This window comes from Manis pentadactyla, chromosome 2, assembly GCF_030020395.1.
Source record: "Manis pentadactyla isolate mManPen7 chromosome 2, mManPen7.hap1, whole genome shotgun sequence".
Classification (NCBI taxonomy): Eukaryota; Metazoa; Chordata; class Mammalia; order Pholidota; family Manidae; genus Manis; species Manis pentadactyla.
The window spans coordinates 22642014-22658235 of NC_080020.1; the positions used below are offsets into that span (position 1 = coordinate 22642014).

Below are 16222 nucleotides of genomic sequence, written 5' to 3' on the forward strand. Positions count from 1 at the left end.
TCTCTGGTGTTTAAATTGGAATCTTAGCCTTAAGACGGAGTCCCTCCTGCTCTTACTATACTGTTTCTATCTTGGCATTTTTCATCATAGGCAGAAAAAATTAATCATGACGCTTGTCCCATGTCCCTGCCCTACCTCAAAGGGAACATTATGCAGCAAAGACACACTGATTCTTGCAACAACGTAGTTAAATCTCACATAATGTTGAGTGAAATAAGTCAGACTCCAAAGTGTACATGCTGTATACTTTCATTTACATTACATTCAGAAATACATAAAAATAGTTTGTAGTGCTGGAAGCCAGGATACCAGTTAGTTACTCTTGGGAATACCGACAAGCAAGGGTCACAAGGGAGCTTCTGGATGCCGAGCTGTCCTATCTCTTGATCTTACCGCTGACTACATAAAGGTGTTCATATACGAAGTACACTCACCCTGTATACTTAAGATTTGTCTTTCACTAAATTTTTAAATATAAAGTCAACTGTACTTGTGGCTCTCCATCCCAGGTAGGTACAAACTCGAAGAAAACACCGAGCTGCAAAATACCACGACCTCCAACTGTTAACTGCAGAACTTCCGAACGGGCGACGTCACGACGCGCAAGGCCCCGCCCCATGGACGCCCAAGACGCGTAAATAAGACGTCAACGGGCCGGGAGCTAGCCTCGGGGACTGACGGGATTGTGGCGGTCCTGTCTCCGAACTCGGAAGCTACCGCCGCCTCCGGACGCTCTCAAGATGGCGACATCCTTGGGTTCCAACACTTACAACAGGCAGAACTGGGAGGATGCGGTGAGTGTGCTTGCCGGGGGAGGACGGCAAGAGGCGGCGAGGCCGGGCCTGCTGCAAGCGGCCAGGGCAGTGTCTGCGGCGTGGCCAAGAGAACGGGAAGGATCCTGCGCCGCGGCCTAGCCCGGCTAGAGCGGGAGGCTGGAGGGCGCCCTGCTGCGAGCTTGGAGGGAGGGGGCTTAGCCAGGGGCCGTGACCAGCCCCCTTTCCATCCCTGCCCCTCCACTCTTTTCGATCTGGTCTTTTCTCCCGCTGTCTGCCGGAAGTGCAGACAGCGCCCCCTCCCGTGACCGGACCATGCTGGACCTCGGGTTCCTGCCCTGCCCTGTTCCCCACCCTCGCTCCTCGCCCCTCACCACCCCTGGGCCCACGAGTGTGGCTAGGATGGCAGGGTCTTCGGAGCCTGGCCCTCAACCACATTTACCATTTTCACCAGGACTTCCCCATTCTGTGCCAGACGTGTCTTGGAGAAAACCCATATATCCGAATGGTGAGTGATCCTTGTGAAATGAGTTATTCTTTTCTGTCACTGTTGTGGTACTTGCACACTTTATGTGAAGTGCTTCTCAGTCAAGCAGAAGGAATGATGCTTCTTTATTGACCCAAAGAGTGGAACGGTTTACAAACGACTGTCATGCTTGTTTTCTCACTTTGTAACTCTGTGACAATCCTGTGATGTAGGAATCATAGTAACAGTTAATATTTGTTGAGCATTTACTAATAGATCTATTAACCAGAGGCTGAGAGAGTTTATATGTTTTTTATACAGCAAGTAAGGAGTAGAGCCTGGAATTAAATTCATATACTCTGACCCCAGGGAACTCAGCCAGTTAGGAAGAGAACCAGGACTAGAAACTAGGTTTCCTGACTCTTAATCAAATTCTTTCTGGCCATTGCCCTTGAAGTTTTTTAGTGTAAGGCACCACCTTTTCTTAAAAGTAAGGGTAGGTTAGTGACAATTAACATTTAATAGTTTGGTTAGGGTTGCATTGTTGTCACCAATCTAAGAGGTGTTTCATAGGTTGATAGATTCAAGACATTTGAATAGCTTAGGGAAACAGCGTATACTACCTGTAGGCTATCAGCCCAGGATGAACGTATGGTAGTTAATTTCTGACTGAACTTTGTGAAATGGGCTGGCCATGGCTGCATCCTCCCTGATTTGTGGACTGTGGAAACTTACTAATTTTAATTCTTGGGAGAGAACTTGGGAGTCAGAAGTGAACCCAAGAATTGTGACTGTGGAAAGACACATATACTGATTTTAGATCCATAAAAGTCTTAAGAGATTATAACTTCTGGTGTGTAGTTAGAAAATATATCTCCCTCCCCACCTGCCAAAAAAGGTATTAACACCCTCTTCCCTCCTCTTTAGAAGGCCAGGGGTCTCCAGACACATTTTTGGGGTGGTATTTAGGAGCAGACATCTGGTCTTCTCTTTCTGTAACTCCACTTCTTTTCCATTTTTTGTATTTCAGACCAAAGAAAAGTATGGGAAGGAATGCAAAGTAAGTGTGTCTGTTACAGTAATGGTTTCATTTTCCTTTTGTGTACCAAATCGGCCTTCACCTTGCTTGCTCTGAGGTCCTCCAGTAAAAGTCAGTGCTGCACAACTTTCAGTATCATGGATATATTCACTGGCTCTTAACCGTTTAGTGTGGGAGGTAAAAAAAAAAAATGAGCCCTTTAATGTAGGGGGTTGTTAACCAGGTGTCTGTGGATGGGCTCTGAACCCCCTGAGATCCCAAGTGTTGTATGACTCTGCTCATGAGCATTTTAGCTGAGGGGGAACGTCACAGCTGTCATAAGATTCTCAAAGGAGTATGCAGTACTCCCCACTCCCCCTACCAGATTATTAGTGGCAGTTACCTCTATGGTGAGGAAGAATTTGACTTTTGGGTATTTCATTTCTGTACTATGTGAATTTTCTAGCTACTCGAGAAGGGTGTTGTAAATGTCATTGAAATATCAGATGGCATTTGGACTAAATGATTGCTAATGTCTCTTCTGAACCCTAAATTCAAAAATCCTTTCTTTGAATCCCCCAGTGTTGAGTCTCCTGTATTGATTGCCCAGGTCAGGACCATTAACACTCTCTGGCTCTTATTTTGTGTTAAAGATCTGTGCCAGACCATTCACAGTGTTTCGCTGGTGCCCTGGAGTCCGAATGCGTTTCAAGAAAACTGAAGTGTGCCAAACCTGCAGTAAATTGAAGAATGTCTGTCAGACCTGCCTTTTGGACCTAGAGTATGGTACGTCTGCTCTGTCCAGTAGATGAGAAAGCATGCAAGGCAGGTGCCCTAGACTACACACCAGTTGTTTTGTCTCCTATTTCTCACCTTATTGCTGGCTCTGACACCACTTTGGAATGTCTGCTGTGGTCTGCTTTTCCTAGTAAGAGGAGGACCATGCATACTAGGTTGTTCTAGAGTCCTCCTGAACAACAGTAGGAACTTAAGGAAAAGTTGGACATTAATCAGAAAGGGTTTAAACTTCTTTCATGTACCAGGTAGCCAAGGTGAAGCAAAGGCATTGTTCCTATAATAGGCAGTTTATTTGCCTTGGGCTTCATTCTAGATCTGCACTTTATCCCACAGTCCCTACCAGAAGCTTATAAACTAATTGTGCTTTTTAAATCTAAACTGTTGTTGTTAGGACTGATGTATTGCTATTTTAGAGTAACTGCTTTGGGAGTGATTTTTTTTTTTTTTTTTTTTTTTACTGCAGGTGACTTTTTGTTTATCAGAAAAATATTTTTCAACAAGAGTTTCCACTGTACAATAAAAGGGGAAAGGAAAGTACGAGTTTATGAATGTTGAGTTCAGAAAGTTACTCTGCTAATCAGAGTTCTGGTCACATATTATTTAATACTATTTATGTGTTTGTTAAGGAGTTGTTCTGGCTCTGGAATACAGTGACCCCTATATGGCTATGACTATCCAGAAGATAAATAAAACCACTTTGTACATTTATTTTAAATAAATCAAGTTATAATAAAAGCTAGATGCATTATTAATTTACAGGTCAAATCTGACTATAACCAAAGTTTGTTCATCTAGAAGATTTTCTAAAACACTCATTTCATCAAATTTCATGACAGCTCAGGAATTTGGGCAATTTCTTAGAATGCTCTGTGGTAATATTTGCCTGATAGTGCTGAAGAGTTTGAATAAAAATGTAGGAAAGCCTCTGGTACCAAGTAAGAAAGTGGAGAAAAGAAAGACGATATTTTATTCTGTGTGCATATTCAGTATGGATATGTTTTAAAACATACCTGTTTTTTTTTCTCCTTTCCTTGGTACCAGGCCTGCCCATCCAGGTTCGCGATGCAGGATTGTCTTTTAAGGATGACATGCCAAAGTCAGATGTCAACAAAGAGTACTACACACAGAATATGGAAAGAGAGGTAATGCTGCCACTTTCTTGGTGTAGTCTTATATTTGATTTTTTAAAATCCTAGTGGATTGACACCATCTATATAATTTGTCTTCTGAATTTGTCATTCTGGTGTAGATTTCTAACTCAGATGGAACACGGCCAGTTGGCATGCTGGGGAAAGCCACATCCACCAGTGACATGTTGCTCAAACTGGCCCGGACCACACCCTACTACAAAAGGAATCGACCCCACATTTGCTCCTTTTGGGTAAAAGGAGAATGTAAGAGAGGAGAGGAGTGTCCATACAGGCAAGAGCTGAACTGCATTTTCAGTATTTGCTTTCAGATGATTAGTCACCTGAAAATTGGGAGATACTAACTTATACTGCTTCTGCTTTAAAATCTAAAAGTTCATACAATTTGAGTAGTATATCTCATCTCTTAAGACTATTTAGAAGAGCTTGATTAAATTGTTGTTTTTTACTTAGACATTTTACTTAAAATTGAACATTAGGAAACTAAATTGCTGTGCTGTATACTGTAGATGTTGGCCCTAAAAGGGTCTACCTGAGATATGTCTTCACTGTGATGATAACCAGCCTGAATTTCAATGTAAGTTGAAGTCAAATTAAGGCCAGGCATCTAAAGGGTGTGGGAGTATGTTTCAGTCGAGGTTGCTCAGTATCTGAGTCACTTCTTAACTTGGGTTGGTTAACCCCATGTCCACCAAAAAAATTATCTATGCCTTTTTTAGGGCTGGGTCCATAGCTTTAATCAGATACTCAGAGAAATGCAAGACCTTAGATACATTAAGAACTATTGACCTAGAGAGGGATAGCAATGTTTCGGTTACATTTTGTTTTGGGGTGGATTGTCACTTCTCTGTAGAGAAACTCTGCCACCCTAGATGGCCATTTAAATGGCTTCTAGGAGGCTGACAAGTCCTTCTGTAATACAGTAAGTTACTTTGTATTAGCTCTGTTTCGGTAATTATGTCTTGGTATAGTAATGGATTTTAGTTCAAAAACATTTCAGGGTATGTAATTTGGGACTTAGGTAGCTAATGTTGGGTGACACCTGTGAGATTTTTTTCCTTTGTTTTACTTTTATGCATTGCTCTTTTTTGTTCTTTTTATTTTTTATTGAACTGTAGTTGATACACAATATTATATTAGTTGCAGTTGTTTAACAGTGATTTGACAACTACATACATGACCAAATTCCCCGTTAAGTGTAATTACCATCTATTATTGTACAAAGATATTACCGTATCATTGGCTGTATTTCCTGTGCTGTACTTTTATCCCCAAGATTGATTTATTTTATTATCAGAAGTCTGTGCCTCTTTATTCCCAGCAAGTATTTCACCCACCCTCCCTTCTCCCTCCCGCATGGCAACCTCCAGTCTGTTCTCTGTGTTTGTAAGTTTGTTCATTTGTTTTTTAGATTCTACATACAATGAAATCATACGGCATTTCTTTCTCTGGCTTAATTTCACTGAGCATAATACCCTCTAGGTTCATCCAGGTTGTTGCAAATGGCAAGATTTCGTTCTTTTTTATGGCTGAGTAATAGTCTATTGTATTTATGTACCACATCTTCTTTATCTATTCATCTACTGATGAACACTTAGGTTACTCTGTTCTTTCTTGAACCATAGACATGAGAAGCCTACAGATCCAGATGACCCTCTTGCTGATCAGAACATTAAAGACCGATATTATGGCATCAATGACCCTGTGGCAGATAAACTTCTAAAGCGGGCATCGACAATGCCTCGTCTGGACCCGCCAGAGGACAAGACTATCACCACACTGTATGTTGGTGGTCTGGGTGATACCATTACTGAGACAGATCTAAGGTTTGTGGATATAATTTTATGAGCTCTTTTTGCCTTTACCCTGGAATTATTTTTTTGACAAAAACACAAGAAAGCATGGTAATTCTGCACAAAGTATGTTTTCCTTTAGCTATTCTATGGTTAGTATCATGCTTACTAGAATTCTTATAGAATTGTCTTTATTGATGTCCAGAGTAGTAATGTTCATCACCAGTGCTTATCATCCTTGCATATGGTATTAACTACATGAGATTCTATTTGATCAAATAGCCATTAGAATTTATAATGATGGCACATTTCCATGTATGATTATGTAGGGGAGGGAGAGCTTTGCATCCTAAAAATCTTTTGGTTTATGTTGGTTTTTTAAAGAGATAAGTATTTGGCAAATTTGTATTATTCTTGGTTTGTATTTTGCTTAGCTAGATGAGATATCTGAACAGGTAGTGATGCAGTTATCTCTTCCAAAGAGATGAAATGGAGAAGAAACTCCTATAAGTGTAAACCTGCCTGTGGTAACCTTTCTCCATTAAACCCTAAGTGAACTAGGCAGTGCCTGGGGTTGACAGGCTTTCTCCCTCCTCTTCTCCTCCTCCTCTTCTTTTTTACAACTTTAAAAAAATTGTTTTAAACATTCTTGGCTCATGGGCCATGGGAACTGTTGCCAACCACTTATCTAGGGTTTAGAGTCCTTAAAACCCTGAGATGTTGATAACCTTTATGTGCTCATTCCTTTTCTCTCTCAGTACATAGCACCTACAGTAGGGCAAGGTGTTGGGGGATCTAGCTACAGGTAGTTAGGCAGATAACCGTGGAGCCACCTGCCTTGTAGTGAGTCAGTGAAAGAGTTTAATAGTCTATTTTAACCTCCTAGGAATGTCTGTATGTTGTTAACTCTCATTTTCTCTGCCTTTATCACTTCAGAAATCATTTTTACCAGTTTGGTGAGATCCGGACAATTACCGTTGTGCAAAGACAACAGTGTGCTTTCATCCAGTTTGCCACAAGGCAAGCTGCAGAAGTGGCTGCAGAAAAGTCCTTTAATAAGTTGATTGTCAATGGCCGCAGACTCAATGTGAAATGGGGAAGGTGAGAATTAGACTATTTAAAGATACCTTTGTTGAGATTTTCAAAAAGCTGTTTATTATCTGGGGGCTAGTAAGCTTTTGGTGAATAAGCTTAAATCAATAGGCTGTTAAAGAGAATTTCTCATTCTTCAACACATCTTTCCTATGGATGTGGGAGGATCCTGCTTTGGAAATGTATTCAGGGTTTTAGTGTACTACTCTCCTTTGAAGGTTCATATTTTTTTGTAACAAGCTGTTACAGGCCATATAATGCTCAGGCATGAAAGGTGTATTTGAGAGTTTATAAATTAACTAGACCTCGATTCTGTTCTGTACAGGCTGATTGTCCAGTGGAGAATAGCAGCTAGTTTAAGTTAGAGATGACTGCATAAAAGAGGCACAGGTAAAATGCCTTGAAAGTTCAAAGGCAGGGTATGTTTCCAGCTTAGCACCAGGGAGGAGGTTGCTAATAGCAGCTGTGATCCTCATGGAGTGTTTCCTATGTTCTTATTAAGCACGGTGAGAAACACATATAGGTTGCCTTTTCAAAACCTTTGCTCTTACATTCTGCATTGTGGCATTTACGGGAAAAGAGTTTGCTGAAGAGGAGATTTTCAAAAAGCTATTTATTATCTGGGGGCTAGTAAGCAGAGAATAAAGGAGCTCCATTTGGCTAAGAAACATGAGAAGCAGGGAAGTGAGAGAAGATGGGACAGAGTGCTGATGTCATTTGTGTGTGTCTCTCAGGTCCCAAGCAGCCAGAGGAAAAGAAAAAGAGAAGGATGGAACCACAGACTCTGGAATCAAGCTAGAGCCCGTTCCAGGGCTGCCAGGAGGTGAGTGCAGACTTTGTGCCTACCCAGTAGCTTACTAACTTCAGACGCTCACATTGCCCTGATGTTCCTTGGATGCTAGAAGAAGCCTGGCTCTCTGGCTCCTGCAGCAGCTCTGTTCTCCCAGCAGGAACCCCCAGAATTTAAAAGTGATAGAAACAACATTTATACCCCCTAACTGTTGGCTGTTTTCTCTTCTCCAGCTCTTCCTCCTCCTCCTGCAGCAGAAGAAGAAGCCTCTGCCAACTACTTCAACCTACCCCCAAGTGGTCCTCCAGCTGTGGTCAACATTGCCCTGCCACCTCCCCCTGGTATTGCCCCGCCCCCACCCCCAGGTAACTTCCATCCTTCTTCTCAGTTAATAGCCCAGAAAAATCTTTGTGAAAGTCCTGTCTTCACATCTACCCTCATGTCTAACAGTCTAAATCCTTTGAGTTTGCCCCATAGAACTGTACGGGCAAACCTGATTTGTTAGTATTCCTGATATTTTGTTTTTCTCTGACCTGCCAAGGAGGGGAAAGTCACCAACCAGTGTTCTAAAGATCTGGGTATATGTATAATCAGAACTGAAGTCACTGCTTTTGGTGATCTCTCACCAGTTTGTTCCCTGTTCTAAAACTAAAGCCTAACTGACACTCTAGAGCACCATTGCTTAAAGTGTATGCTGTGGACACTTGACATTTCACAGGGCACTTATTACTTGTCTGCAGCAAGGTAAGGAGCTTATGCCAGAATGTAAATTCATTAAGAAAGTCTTATTATAAAAATTTGTTATATGAGCTAAACAGTGTACTTGGTCATGTTATTAAGTTACATTTTGGCTCAAACTGTGATCTTGTTGGCCAGTGATAAATAGTTTGAGTACTAGCACTTTGTATAGTGCTGCTCTAGAAAATGTCAGTGACGGTGTGAATAGTGATTGACAAGTAGCCAGTTCTGTGGCAGAGTTCCCATACTCTTGAACCGAGTCCTGATTTTTGAACACCCTCCATTCAAGTATAAAGCATTGAGGTTAATGATGACAAGGTCTTACTATCAGCCTGATATCTTCCTCACCTCACATATCCTGATGGAAACCTGTCTAGTAGGACTGTCATGTTTAATAGATGGCAGAGGCTCAGGTGGCATATTAGCAGACTCCTTCTGTGTCCTGTGGAATTTTCTTTAACCTAGACTGAGGGGAAATGTTTCTAAAACCAAGGAAGTAAGACAGATAGACATTCCTAAGCAAGTCTTGTGAACTGACATTTTCTGATGCCCCTTGTCAGTTTGATTTATGTGTAGGTGGTTTTGACCTTAGAAAGATTTCAAGGGATCTGTAAGCCTAATATTTGTCCTCCTCTCCTGTCTACAGGTTTTGGGCCACACATGTTCCACCCAATGGGACCACCCCCTCCTTTCATGAGGGCTCCAGGACCAATCCACTATCCTTCTCAGGACCCTCAGAGGATGGGAGCTCATGCTGGGAAACACAGCAGCCCCTAGCACATTATTACCACTCTGGGGCTCTGTAGAAGATGGGGCGCTTAAATATCCCAGTAAATGAATCTTGGAATAAATATATTTTTCCTTCCTTTGTAGTTTCCATGGTAGCTGAATGTGTTCGGATGTAGGCAGTCAGAACAATAGCCATGCTTTCCTACATGTATTCAAAGGATTGATGGACCTCAAATTAGCTGCCATTAACACATCTGGTTACTACTTTAACATTACTAGTAAAACTCAATGCCTACTTCCCTTCTATGGGGAACAAGCAACTGGGTGAATTGGAATGTCCAGCGGAGTTACCATCCCAATTTTATGTTCATTTTGTATCTTTTTTGGGGGGAAAAATTGACCTGCAGTAAAGATCTTTTGACCATTTTTTGTTCATTGGGTATTTTCCTTTTTATCACCTAAGAAAAGATGACAAGTACTAATCATTGTAGTGGCATGAGTGTGATTTAACACTTCTGAAGTCACAGCCTCAGAAAGACAAGTAGAAACCAGCACCCATTACGGCCCAGATCTTTTCTGGCCTTTCCTTTCCTCGTTTATTACTAAAGGAGTCTGGCTGATAGTTTCTTCTCTACGCTACCAAAAAAAGACAAAATAAAAATTACTTCTTGTTCCTATCAATCGGATGGAAACCAATGTGATGGAGCTGAGTATCACTGAAGAAAACGTGTCTGGGATGAATTATTTTAGAACTTCTTGTAAAAACACTTTAACTGTGAAAAGACAAAGCATTGGAGTGTTTGAATAGAAGACTTGCGACCTACAGCTGCAGCTTGGATCTTCAGCATTCACCTACGTGTGTCTTCAGCGTCTCATTTTAATTCCCTGCTTCTGGGCAGGGGACTGTTTGGTCTTAGAATGTTTGGACATAACTGAATTGTAGATGGTAAAAATAATTTGATGTTGTGTTGTGTTTTTGTTTTTAAAAAATTAAAACGGGTCAATTTTCCAAATGTTGTCATAGGCTTATTTCTCTTGATAAGTCTGGCAAGGGGTTTGTCTATTTTGTTGATTTTCTCAAAGAACCAGCTCTTGATTTCATCGATTTATTAATTTCATTAATTTCTGTTGTTTTATTCTTCTCTGTTTTATTTCTGCTCTGATCTTTACTATGTCCCTCCTGCTAACTTTGGGTTTCATTTGTTCTTTTTCTAGTTTCTTTGTGAGTTTAGACTGTTAGTTTTGGATTGTTCTTGTATTACTATGTACTTCTGTTGTAGGCTTATTTCTAGAATTCTGTTTTCTTTGTCCTTTAATAGCTGAACTTGAGGTCAGTGGAAATTAGAAAGAAGTTATATATAAATGTAAGTTTTTGCCTTATAGACTATTGATTGTTATCTCTGTATTCATTCTATCATGGTAAAAAGGCCCAGGCCTTTTTAGTACATCTGTCAAAGGTTAGTTGTGTGGTTGAAATAATGTAACACAGAGAAGGCACACAGCACAGAGTCTGCCTTGTGGTAGTTGATAAACGGTAGCTTTAAAAAGTGATCCTCATATACAAGTCATTCAAAAGGAAACAGGCAAAATATATCTACAAATTCATTTTTCCTGTAGCCAATTCAATGTCATGTTTATCTAAAATACTTAGGGAGGAACATACCCCATAGAAACACCATTTTTTAGCTCCTTCTGGAGAATGTTTTCCTCTACAAGCTTATTTTTTTTCTTGAAAGATTTACAAATTAAAATAGAAGCTCTTATAAAATTAGATTTAATTTCTAGGACTATAAAATGTGAAACAATGTAAGATACTTCCAAGTATTTTGACACCATTTTTGGTGGAGTGTTTTTTACTTCTTTGGCCTACTTGTAAATAACATGTAAATCATATGCAGTGTATTATTAATTGCCAAACTCAATTACTGAAATATATACATATATAATATGTAAATAATTTGACTTGTATATTTCCTTTCTGAAAGAAAGATTCTAAATTTTGTATACTGTCTGGCTATGGATATATTTTTATAAAAGCCCCATAAATCAGCATAAATTGAAGTATAGATGCTCAATTAGTCTTTTTATTTATTTATTTATTTTGTTATTAATCTGCAATTACATGAAGAACATTATGCTTACTAGGGTCCCCCCTTCACCAAGTCCCCCCGCCACAAACCCCATTACAGTCACCGTCCATCAGCATAGTAAGATGTTGTAGAATCACTACTTGTCTTCTCTGTGTTACACAGCCCTCCCCATTCTGCCCCCCAACATTCTACGTGCTAATTGTAATACCCCCTTTCTTCTTCCCCGCCCTTATCCCTCCCTACCCTCCCATTCTCCCCAGTCCCTTTCCCTTTGGTAACTGTTAGTCCATTCTTGGGTTCTGTGATTCTGCTGCTGTTTTGTTCCTCCAGTTTTTCTTTGTTCTTATACTCCACATATGAGTGAAATCATTTGGTACTTGTCTTTCTCCGCTTGGCTTATTTCACTGAGCATAATATCCTCTAGCTCCATCCGTGTTGTTGCAAATGGTAGGATTTGTTTTCTTATGGCTGAATAATGTTCCACTGTGTATATGTACCACATCTTTATCCATTCATCTACTGATGGACACTTAGGTTGCTTCCATTTCTTGGCTATTGTAAATAGTGCTGCCATAAACGGGTGCATCTGTCTTTTTCAAACTGGGCTGCTGCATTCTTAGGGTAAATTCCTACAAGTGGAATTCCTGGGTCAAATGGTAAGTCTATTTTGAGCATTTTGAGGAACCTCCATACTGCTTTCCACAATGGTTGAACTAATTTACATTCCCACCAGCAGTGTAGGAGGGTTCCCCTTTCTCCACAACCTCACCAACTCAATTAGTCTTTCTTAAGTAAATTGATTAAGAGCAATTAGATTTTGGCAAAAACACGTAGGTGCTTACCAAACTCCATTTCCTTTTCCTCTAGGCACAAATCTGGAAGTACGCTCAATGAAAAGTAACCTTTGCCATTCCCAGACCATGTCTGAAAAACATCTTACCCAATCCTGTGAGCTCTTTGCCCATCTGCCAGCTGGAAGCACAGGAGGAGGATCCCCGGAAGATGGCAGCCACACAATGGAAGGAGCCTGGGGTCCTCTATCACTGCTTTCAGGAGAGCATTGTGACATGAGTTTTATAGTAAGCCACTGAGACCTAAGAATTTACAGCAGCTAATGTTACTCTAATAACCAGATGGGGGAAAAAACAGTTTTGTTTATACTGAGTAATGCTGGTTTAAACAGGCTCTGGAGCCAGATTACCTGAATTGAAATAGTACCTTCCAGCTATGTTACTTAGCCTCTAATTGTCATAATGCCTCACCTCCTAACCCTTCTCACTGCCTGTGGTATTTTGAATTCCCCCAGAAGGCTCAGAAGGTATAGATAGCATCATGACAAATGAACTAAGGCAGTAACTGCCTGTGGGGCAGAGAGTGAGATGTGACAGATATTTTGGAAGCCAAGTCAGTGAGTAAGCCATTGTCACCTGGAATAAATGGAAATGAAAGAGGAGTTCAAGATGACCTCTCATCCCCAAAGTCTCTGGCCTCGTCAACTGGGTGGAAGGATGCTTTTTTCTGAAATAGAGAATTCTAGGGCAGGAGAATTAAACTGGAAAGTAGGGCAGGGAAATAGGAGTCCAATATAGGATCTGATGAGTTTAAGTTAACTGTGAGACAGACCGGTGGAAATTCACAGCCCAAAAGGAGTTGGCGCTTAGGAGAGATCAAGATTTGGGAGTTGGCAGGGAAGAGGTATTTGAAGCCCTGGATGTGGAGTGAAATCCTCCAGGATAGGGTTAAAGAACTTTAGTTCTTAAAGTGGGTCAGAATAAGTTCCTAAAGTGGTCTAAGAAGTTGGTGAGGGAAAGACCACCCTTTGAGGAAAAGTAATAGGATGAGATCCCCCCTAAGATTAGAAAATGTTACCCTTCCCAGAGAGCCTATAGTCTTTGTAGTTCTCCTTAGCATTTTATTATAAACATTTTCTAACATGCATAAAAGTTGAAAGAATTTTACTGTGACCAATTGTATATCCACTAACTGGATCTACAATGAACACTTTGCCATATTTACTTCATCACACATTTATCCATTCCTGTATATATCCACCAATCTATTATGCATTTCAGACTAAATTGATGACATCAGTACATGTCACCTTTAAAACCCTTAAACATTTGTATACTTAACTAAAGTTCAATATTATGAATTATCTAGGTAAAACTTACATACATTGAAATGCACATACTTGAGTATGCCATTCAAGAGTTTTCACAATACGTACATCTATGTGACCCAAACCACTGCCAACATATAGAACATCACCATCCCTCCAGAAAAATTTCCCTTCCTCTTCCCAGTCATACCCACCCCCAACCAATCTGAGGCAATTACTGTTCTGATTTTTTTCACCATAGATTAATTTTACTTATTCTAGAACTTCATATAAATGGAATTATGCAGTATGAACACTATGGTTGGCTTTTTTCCAATAGAATGATGTTTTGGAGAATCATCCATGATACCGTGTATAATTCCTTTTTTACTGTTGAGTACTACCATTTAGGACTATACCATCACTTATCTGTCAGCTTTTTGCCATTATGAATTAAAGCTGCTAGGAATATCCTTGCACATTTTTTTGTAAATACACGTTATTTCTCTTGAATAAATACTTGGTAGTGGAATTTCTGGATCATAGGGCAGGTGCATGTTTAGTGTTAAAAGAAACTGTCAGGCCTTTTGCCTAAGTGGCTTTACCATTTTACATTCCCACTAAGAATGTGTGAGAGTTCCAGTTGCTCTACATCACCAAAATTTGGTGCAAATCTTTTGAATTTTAGCCATTCTAGTGGGTTTATCATAGCATTTCACTGTGGTTTTAATTTTCATTTCTGTTATGAACAAGTTGAGCACCTTTTCAAGTACTTATTGATCATTTATGTATTTGTATTTGTTCAAATCTTTTGGCCATTGTTATTCAGTGTCTTTTTACTTACTAGCTATAGGAGTTTTAAAAAACTGTATCCTTAGATTTAGTCCCTTATCAGATATATTTTGCAAATATTTTCTCTGTGTCTGTGGCTTGCCTATTACCTTTTCTAATAAAGTCTTTTGATGAACAGAGGTTTTTTTCTTTGGTTTTAAAACTCTTTATTTTGGAATAACTTTAGATGTACAGAAAAGTTGCAAGAATAGTATGTAGTTTTATATCCTCTTCACCTAGCTTCCCCTAATGTGAACATCTTACATAGCTATGGTATAGTTGTCAAAACTAAGAAATTAACATTGATACAACACTATTAACTAAACTAAGTCTTTATTTCACCATTCCTTTCCTCTAATGTACTTTTCTGTTCCAGAATCCAACCCAGGCTCCCACATCACATTTAGTTGTCATGTCTCCTTAGTGCCCCTGCTCTGTAGCAGTTTCTCAGCCTTTCCTTGTTTGTCATGACCTTGATAGGTTTAAAGAGGATTGGTCAGGTATTTTGTAGAATATCTCTCAATTTAGGTTTGTCTGATGTTTTTGTATGATTATACGGGGGTTATGGATGTGGGGAAAATATCACAAGGGAAATTACCCTTCTTTACATCTTATTACATTTCATGTGAGTATCACTGATGATGTGAACCTTGATCTTTTGATTGAGGGTGGTGTCTTCCAGGTCTCTCCTTTGTAAAGTTACTATTTTTCCCTTTCCTATGCTGTTTGAAAGCAAGTCAGTAAGTCCAGTCTCTCATTAGTAGGAGGGCAATTATGCTCCACCTCCTGAAGGGGGAAGTTTCTACATACGTTAATCGGAAATCATCTATACGGAAGAAAGATTTGTATCTTTCCCACTACGTATTTATTCAATCATTTATTTACACCACTATGGAGTCACAGATATTAATTGTGTCCTTTGAGTCATAATCCCCTATTCTCTAGACTTTTTTTACTGTCTTGATACACAAAAGTTTTCAATTTTGTGTTTTATATAGTGTTTCATAGCAGTTGAAAATAATGAATATTCTCTAATTTGTGGTACAAGATTCAACATTTTAATTTTATTCAAGCTTTCTATATCCTTATTCTATTTGCCTCAAATCAGTAATTGAAAGAACTGTACTAAATCATACACTGTGATTTTGGGTTTATCATTTTGTAAGGATTCTCATTATCACAATAATTTTTTTGCCAGAAAGTCTACTTTATCTGATGTTAATATGGCTAGAACACATTTCATTGGGATCATATTTAATTGGTTTATTATTTTCTGTTTATTTTATTTCTGTGTCATATTTTAAGGACTGCTGCTTGTGAACAGCATGGAGTTGGAATTACTTTTTACTCCATTTGTAAGTATCTTTGAACTGGTGAGACTTAACCATTTACATTTATTGTGGTAAGTGATATATTTAAATGTGTACCACTTTATTTTATGTGCTTTAATTTGCTGCTTTTCCATTCTTCTTGCCTTCTTTTGAATTGATTTCTCTGCTCAACATTGCTTCTTAGATTTTATATTTTCTCTCTGGATCCTCCTTAAAACATGTTCTTTTATTCTTTCAAGGGTTAGTAGAAAACTCTCTTAATATTTGCCTGAAAATTAATTTATTTTGCTTTCACTTCTTGAAGATATTTTTTCTGTTATCACTCTTATTCTAAGTGTTCTTCTTTTATAGGTAATTTAACTTTTTTGTCTGGATGCTTTTGAAATTTCTTTGTGGCTTTAGAGTTCTACAGTTTCACTATGGTGGTTCTTAAGTGTGGATTTAATATTCTTTCTCATGACAGGGTAAGGCTTATATGAATTTATATCTTTTATCATGTCTGGATAATCCCCAGTCATTTTCAAACT

The 16222-nt window shown here is 39.3% G+C and overlaps 1 protein-coding gene across 1 annotated transcript; it reads left to right on the forward strand.

Moving 5' to 3' along the window:
• Positions 1 to 628: 628 nt before the first annotated feature.
• RBM22 (RNA binding motif protein 22) lies at positions 629 to 10358 on the forward strand. Its single transcript, XM_036881578.2, has 11 exons — positions 629 to 794; positions 1228 to 1281; positions 2270 to 2299; positions 2911 to 3043; positions 4097 to 4197; positions 4305 to 4477; positions 5829 to 6029; positions 6933 to 7097; positions 7823 to 7911; positions 8112 to 8243; positions 9263 to 10358. The coding sequence occupies exons 1-11, from the start codon at positions 741 to 743 to the stop codon at positions 9391 to 9393; spliced, it is 1263 nt and encodes a 420-aa protein (XP_036737473.1). The 5' UTR covers positions 629 to 740; the 3' UTR covers positions 9394 to 10358.
• Positions 10359 to 16222: the final 5864 nt, after the last annotated feature.